At 29.5% G+C, this 8,101-nt stretch overlaps 1 protein-coding gene and 1 pseudogene across 1 annotated transcript; both read right to left on the reverse strand.

The window, feature by feature from the left end:
* Window positions 1-1,396: 1,396 nt before the first annotated feature.
* Window positions 1,397-3,107, reverse strand: LOC131659535 (probable 2-oxoglutarate-dependent dioxygenase SLC1; annotated as a pseudogene).
* A 402-nt stretch (window positions 3,108-3,509) lies between these two features.
* LOC131620359 (probable 2-oxoglutarate-dependent dioxygenase SLC1) lies at window positions 3,510-6,583 on the reverse strand. The gene is made up of 4 exons (XM_058891414.1): window positions 6,224-6,583; window positions 5,838-6,085; window positions 4,317-4,659; window positions 3,510-4,024 (listed from the first exon to the last, which is right to left on the reverse strand). Exons 1-4 carry the CDS (start codon window positions 6,476-6,478, stop codon window positions 3,764-3,766), a joined length of 1,107 nt encoding a protein of 368 aa, XP_058747397.1. The 5' UTR covers window positions 6,479-6,583; the 3' UTR covers window positions 3,510-3,763.
* Between the last annotated feature and the right edge of the window lie 1,518 nt (window positions 6,584-8,101).

Consider the following 8,101-nt stretch of genomic DNA (forward strand, 5'->3'; position numbering starts at 1 on the left):
TTCAGCAAAGTTGACCCTTTTTCCCAATCTGGACATTCGTAGTAGAAGTGTCCTTTTTTGTGACACTTGAAGCACTTTATTGCAATTTTGTAAGCTGGTAATGGTCTCCCTTGTCCCCTTCCTTTATATCCTCCAAACGTGCTTCTGCCTCTTCCTCCTCCCACTTCTCTCCTCTTGAGTCACTTTAAGCACCTGCTCTTCTTCATTCGGAACTTTTGTTCATGGACAATGAGTGAACTTTGAAGTTCATCATCTAAGAGGCAGTTTATGTCTTTTGATTCCTCTATCAAGATAACTATGTAATTGAACCTCTCGATGAGAGTCCCCAGAATCTTCTTCACAATCAAAATGTCTTGCATTGCCTCTTCATTATTGTGCATGTTGTTTTCCACCATCATAATTATGGAGAAATATTCGACAATGGTTTCTACTTCTTTCATTTTTAGGATTTCAAATTTTCTTCTGAGAGCTTGCAATTGGGCTCTTTGTACCCTTTTACTTCCTTGTTAGTTTTTTAGGTTGACATCAAGAGTAATTTTAAATATTTTGTACCCTTTTACTTCCTTGTTAGTTTTTTAGGTTGACATCAAGAGTAATTTTAAATATGTTCCATGATGTTTGGAAACATGCTAGAACATATATCAATAGGCATGTTAGCTTTTTAGGTTGACCTCAAGAGTAATTTTTTGTGTGAAATTATCCCTTTGTGTGATTTGAGCATCCAAGTATTCATTGTGGTTGGACTTCATAATTGGACATGTTTACTCATTTTAAAATCAACTTTATTGATGAACAGTCCATAATATATTTGGTTGAACTTCTTACATTCATATTCCCTTCGTCCCAAATTATAAGACGTTTTGGTCATTTCATATAAATTAAGAAATGTAATTATTATTTTATAGAAAAGTAAAATGATGTCGGACTTTATAAAAATACTCTTTAATAATTACTTAGGAAATTAAAATTACAAGAATTTAAAGAAATAAGAAAAATAAATATGAGAAGATATATTAAGCAAAAAGTCATTAATGATGTATTGCAATTGTAATTTAAATTAAATTTTTTTGACAAAACGATTTATAATTTGAGATAGAAGGAGTACCACACAACACTCATCTTTAAAAGTACAAAAAAATTTTAAATTGTAAAAATAAAAAATAGGATATCTTATAATAAGACTTCAACTAAAAAAAATAATGTTTGCATTTGTTAAAAGAATTACAGAGACTAAACATAGTATATATTTCACACTAAGAATAAATGACAAAGTATTTAAAAATATATATCATTAATAATTCTTACAAAATTTGTTTACATAAAGTAGAACTAAAAATATATTCATGGGATGATAAAGCAACACAAAGGAAAAATAAGTGTAATCAAAATTTCTCTTCCAATGACACATTTTAATCCTACAAATTTTCCTCTAGTAATCAATCAATTATTGTGTGCAATATGTTGCACTTAATTAATATAAAATACTTTCTTTCTTTTTTCTCATTTTCTTTGGACAGCAAAATAGTACAATTGATTTTCTAGTCATGTAGAATAGTAGTCAATTTTCTAGACTCGAGAAAACTCTTTCTCTTGGTCTCCTTGGTTGAAATATAAGCAAGAAAAGTTTCAAAATCGGTCTCAGCGTAACGTTTGGGATTGGCTTCATCAATTAGTTTTGGTGACGGTCTCACCATACCGTTGAAAGAAATGCTATGCAATGAAGCTATCGATCTTCTACGCTTTGAAGAATTCACTACAACCCTATGTAGCACACTCTTGTATTTCCCATTGCTAAAAATCTGACAAACCACACACAAAGAAACAATCATGATGAGCAACACATTTGAAACATCATCATTAAGGTTTTAAAAAAGATCGGCCGCACAAAGACTTTTGTAATTTTGGTCAGTCTAGAAGTCTAGATGTTGTGACACTAATTGTATGGTCGTCACGATACGATTTATTCTTTAATATAAAAAGAGTAATAACAATATCGACATAATTAACTATCAAAACCATGATCATTTTTTAAAACCCTGATGATCATGTATTAAACTTTATGATGATGAATTAGTATTACCTCAAGGTGATCACCAATGTTGACAACAAAAGCATTATTAATTGGTTAAACTGTGAACCATTGGTCTTGGAATTGGATTTGCAAACCCTCTACATCATCTTGAAGAAGGAGTGTGAGGAATCCATAGTCAGAATGAGGAGGCATCCCTAGGGTTAGGTCAGGTTGAGGACATGGTGGGTAACCAACGGAGGCTGACACTGAGATGAAATTAATTGCCGGCGGTGGAGGTGAATGTAGTTTTGAGAGAGAGAGAGAGAGAGAGAGAGAGAGAGAGATAGAGAGAGAGAGAGAGATTTAGAAGAATTGCAAATGGAGGGAGAAGAGTTTCAGAGAAAACCTAGGAGGCAGAGGTTGTTTTCGTGTTTTATTTTTTTTAATTAAAGGACTTTAGGCAGCGCTTGTAAGCCCAACCTTAGCCAACGCTTCTAAAGAGCGCTGTGTAAGCCCAACCTTAGCCAGCGCTTCTAAAAAGCGCTGTGTAAGCCCATCCTTTAGCAGCGCTTTTTCAAAGCGCTTTCTAAAACCACCCTTAGGCAGCGCTTTTTGAAACCACTTCACCCCTTTAGGCAACGCTTTTGTAGAAAGTGCTGTCTAAGATATATGTAAAAAATTCTGTGTTTTTTAAAAGGACTTTTACCAGAGCTTTTGGTAAGAAGCGCTGTCTAATCTTATTTTTGGCGTAGTGCTTGCAATTGGGCTCTCTGTACCCACTTACTTCCTTGTTAGTTTTTTAGGTTGACATCAAGAGTAATTTTAAATATGTTCCATGATTATGTTTGGAAACATGCTAGAACATATATCAATAGGCATGTTAGTTTTTTAAGGTTGACATAAAGAGTAATTTTTTTTTTGAAATTATCCCTTTGTGAGATTTGAGCATCCAATTATTCATTGTGGTTGGACTTCATAATTGAACATGTTTACTCATTTTAATATCAACTTTATTGATGGACAATCCATAATATATTTGGTTGAACTTCTTACATTCATACTCGCTTTGTCCCAAATTATAAGACGTTTTGGTCATTTCATACGAATTAAGAAATGTAATTTTATAGGAAAGTAAAATGATGTCGGACTTTACAAAAATACTCTTCAATAATTACTTAGGAAATTAAAATTAAAAGAATTAAAACAAGAAAGAGAAATAAATAGGAAAGGGTATATTAGATAAAAAGTGATTAATAATGTATTGCGATTGTAGTTTAGAATAAATTTTTTTAACTAAATGATTTATAATTTGAGATACCACACAACACTCATATTTAAAAGTACAATATTTTTGTAAATTGCAAAAGTAAAAAATAGGATTTTTTTTTATAAGACTTCAACTAAAAAAATTAATGTTTGCATTTGTTAAAAGAATTACAGAGACTAAACATAGTATATATTAGACACTAAGAATAAATAATAAAGTATTTAAAAATATATATCATTAATAATTCTTACAAAATTTGTTTACATAAAGTAGAACTAACAATATATTCATTGGGATGATAAAGCAACACAAGGGAAAAATAAGTGTAATCAAAATTTCTCTTCCAATGACACATTTTAATCCTACAAATTTCCCCCTACTAATCAATCAATTATTGTGTGCAATATGTTGCACTTAATTAATATAAAATACTTTCTTTCTTTTTTCTCATTTTCTTTGGACAGCAAAATAGTACAATTGATTTTCTAGTCATGTAGAATAGTAGTCAATTTTCTAGACTCGAGAAAACTCTTTCTCTTGGTCTCCTTGGTTGAAATGTAAGCAAGAAAAGTTTCAAAATCGGTGTCAGCGTAACGTTTGGGATTGGCTTCATCAATGAGTTTTGGTGACGGTCTCACCATACCGTTGAAAGAAATGCTATGCAATGAAGCTATTGATCTTCTACGCTTTGAAGAATTCACTACAACCCTATGTAGCACACTCTTGTATTTCCCATTGCTAAAAATCTGAAAAACCACACACAAAGAAACGATTAGAAACACATTTAAAACATCATCATTAGGGTTTTAAAAAACGATCGGCCGCTTAAAGCTTTTGTGATTTCGGTCGGTTTAAATGTCGTGACACTGATTATGATCGTCGTGATATGAATTAACTACAATTTATTCTTTAATATAAAAACAATAATGACATCGTTAACTATCAAAATCATTTTGTCGCGGCTGTTTTGCGGCCGTTGACGTTTTTTAAAATCCTGAGCATTATCTATTAAACTTTATGATGATGAATTAGTATTACCTCAAGGTGATCACCAATGTTGACAACAAAAGCATTATTAATTGGTTGAACTGTGAACCATTGTTCTTGGAATTGGATTTGCAAGCCCTCTACATCATCTTGGAGAAGGAGTGTGAGGAATCCATAGGCAGAATGAGGAGGCATCCCTAGGGTTAGGTCTGGTTGAGGACATGGTGGGTAGAAATTAGCTGCCAAAAGCTGGCTTCCATCTTCCAATTCTTTGAGAATATTATTGTCCATTACTTGTTGGTTGTTTTCAAGTATACCTAAAGTCTCTAAGATGGATTCCATTAATGTTATAAATAAGTGCTTGGTTTCTTCTGCGTAGGTAGCTGCCACTTTCCTACATTTTATTTTGAAAACAAAAAATAAAGACAAATGTATATTGTAAGTGTTGAAAAATAAATAAATAAATAAATGTATAAATAAATGTGTTCTTATGTCATTAGAGACTTCAATTTATGTTTATAAGTGAGGCTCTGATACTATATTAAAATTTGATCTAATTTATTTTTATAAAACCGATTGGTAAGGTGATGGGTGTTCTTTATTTATATATATATATATATATATATATATATATATATATATATATATATATATATATATATATATATATATATATATATATATATATATATATATATATATATATATATATATATATATATATATATATATATATATGATTTTAGGATAAGAGATTGTCACATTCAGATGCTGACAAATAATTTTTTCACATTGGATGGAGACTGAAACTATATATTCATTATGTATATTTTTTATTAAATTAATAATATTATTATAAAATATGATACAATAATTAGTTTGATATGAAATATAATACGATATACTAATATTTAATATTACAAGATTCAATTTATAGTAAAAAGAATTAAAGTAAACTAATAATAAGTTATATTAACAAAACGAAAATTTAAATAATAATATATTAATTAAATATATAATAATAATAATAATAATAATAATAATAATAATAATAATAATAATAATAATAATATAAGAAAAATAAAAATTGTATTTGCAGTTTGGTCTGATTAGATACAAATTGGTTGCATAAAATAAATCTAATCACATTCAATAATATTAAATTTTTGGTTTTTAAGATAATTTTGCATTTTTAAGTTTAATACAAAATTTAAAATACTGTGTATTAGAATTTAATATTATAGATTAAAATTCATCATATATAAAGTAGTAAAAAATAAATAAATTTGATAAAAATATAAATTGAATTGAATCATAAATGTTAGTTGATTTTCTTGGTGACATTTTAACAATTTGTACTACATTTTTAAAAGACATCATTACTAGTAGTTGCAGTTTTAAAAAATTAATACAGAAACAAATTAGTCTACTTAACAAGCGACATAAACTCTCCAATAAATTAGTACTAGTACTTATTATATGATTATAATTTTATACTAAGAAAAATGTTATCCACATAAAGAGTGAATTGTTTAATTTAATTAAATATAGTTAAACACAGATTATACACACCTAAAGTCCAAGGGAGAATCAGGCCAATGAGGAAGATAATTCGGCAAAGGATGGCAGATGAGTTTCAAGAAGTCTCTCCAACACAACACTTTGTCTTTTGTTTGACTAAAGCTTGTTCCATATCTAACTGCTGCTCTCATATCAGATGTCATGTATTTTCCTCTTTCTTCAATTGGAAGATCGAAAAACCTTCCACAAACATCCATCATCTTGTTTATAACATCTTCCGAGATCCCATGATTCACCACCTTCATCAATCAAAACATAAAATCAACACTAACACGTTTACACTAGTAATAATTTAAAAAATAATAAATTTTGTCTGTTTTAGAGAGACAATTTTTTTCCAGAAGCGTCGGTGTTAGACAGATTTTTTGATTGCTTACCTGGAAAAATCCGTATTGTTCACAAGCATTAGCTAATGATTGAAGGACTTGGGGCCTATTAGGACCAAACAAATCAGAAAAATCAATGATTGGTAACTGAAGGTTTTGTTTGGCAACATTTGAGTCTTCACTATTATTGATATCAGGACGTTCTGAAGGAGGAAGAATGTAGTTCTTAGGTATTGTCTGAATTCCATTATCAACTAGTTGCTTCACTCCTTTCTCATTCTGATTTTCTGATGTATCAATAGACATGTTCTTGATATATGGGTTGAATGTTAAAAGTTATGGTAATGTTGATGTGTATATATAGTTAAGAGAAGAAGAAGTGTGGGGTAGGGTGGAAGTTGAAACAGTAGCAAGTTTTGAAAAAACCAGACTCAGGTGGGTGTGAGGATGACTTGTTCTATTCTAGAGTATATTGTAATATTAATATTTTGGTTGACAAAGTTGAGTAAGACAATGGGAGAGGCTGACTCAGACCACGGGAGAAGGAAGGAGAAGGGTCGCGACAGATACATACACTAGAGTAGACCTTAATTTATTTTTTACAAAATACTCTTTTTGTTCTCAAATGTTAATCATAAGGTTTATTTTGGTCTCTTAACTTCAAAAAGTTTCATATTAATCCTTTAGAGTGTGTTTGGATGAGGTAATTGAAAATTTTATAGGAATTTAAAATTCAAATAAATTTAAATGATTCAATTGAAATTCATTCATTTTTAAATTATTTTGTTTGGATGAAGTATTAAATAATTCATTATTAGAATTTTAGGGTATTTTGTATAAAATTTTTGGACCAAATAAAAAATTGAAAAGTAGGGACCAAAGTGTAATTTTTAAAAACTTGAAGGACCAAATTGTAAATTTTAAAATTTATTAAGGACCAATTTTGTTATTTCAAAATGATTAAATTTAACTTAGATAAAATACTCCATGAATTTCCATCATTTTAACAATTCTTCATTTTTGTATCCAAACAATAAATTTTGTGCAAATTATTTTAAATTCCCTCAAAACATTACATTACCTCATTAAAATGCTTCATCCAAACACACTCTTAACTCTTCGAAAGGTGTCATTTTAGTCATTTTTGTCATATTAGCGACCGATTTTTGTGTTTTTCCGTCGCTAATATGACAAAAACGATTAAAATGACACATTTTGAAGAGTTAAGGGACCAATATGGAACTTTTTGAAGTTAAGGGACCAAAATGAACCCCGAGTTTAACATACGAGACCAAAAAGGTATTTAGCCTAATTTTTTTCATATGATTGAAGGAGTTTTCAAACAAGTAGTGCAGGATCAAAGATTATTTTGGATGATATGACCATAGTTTTTTCTTTCGGTTTTACGAGAGGTTTTATGTTCGAATCAAGTCATGAGAATGTAATAATATTAAATTTATTGAAGAAGGTTTTATGTTTTAAAAGATTAATCTTTATGGTTGTGTATAGAAGTTATTCAATATTGTTGGAATTACCCTAAAACTCTTGGAGAATTTCGAATCAATCTTGATAAACAAGAATCAATCACACCGATTGATTTTTCTTTTGTTCTTCGCTCTTCAATCGGGTTAATCAACCACACCTTAGTTGCAAGATGATTTCGCTACACAACGATAATGAAAGAAGAAAAGAAAAAATGAATTGAGGAAGAAAGAGAATTATGGTTTGAACGAAAGTAAGTTTCTCTCTTCCTTCAAACTGAAGTTTTATTCTCAATTATGCAACTGCATTAGTATATTTCAATGATAGGGTTTACTCCCTATTTATAGGTTGAGTTTGATTGCTCACTAACCAAACTCCAGCTAACATAATAAAACTAAAAATACAAAATAAGGCTAAGTCAAAATTCATGTTGATGCTAACTCCTTC

Source organism: Vicia villosa, linkage group LG1 (assembly GCF_029867415.1).
Source record: "Vicia villosa cultivar HV-30 ecotype Madison, WI linkage group LG1, Vvil1.0, whole genome shotgun sequence".
NCBI classification, from domain to species: domain Eukaryota; kingdom Viridiplantae; phylum Streptophyta; class Magnoliopsida; order Fabales; family Fabaceae; genus Vicia; species Vicia villosa.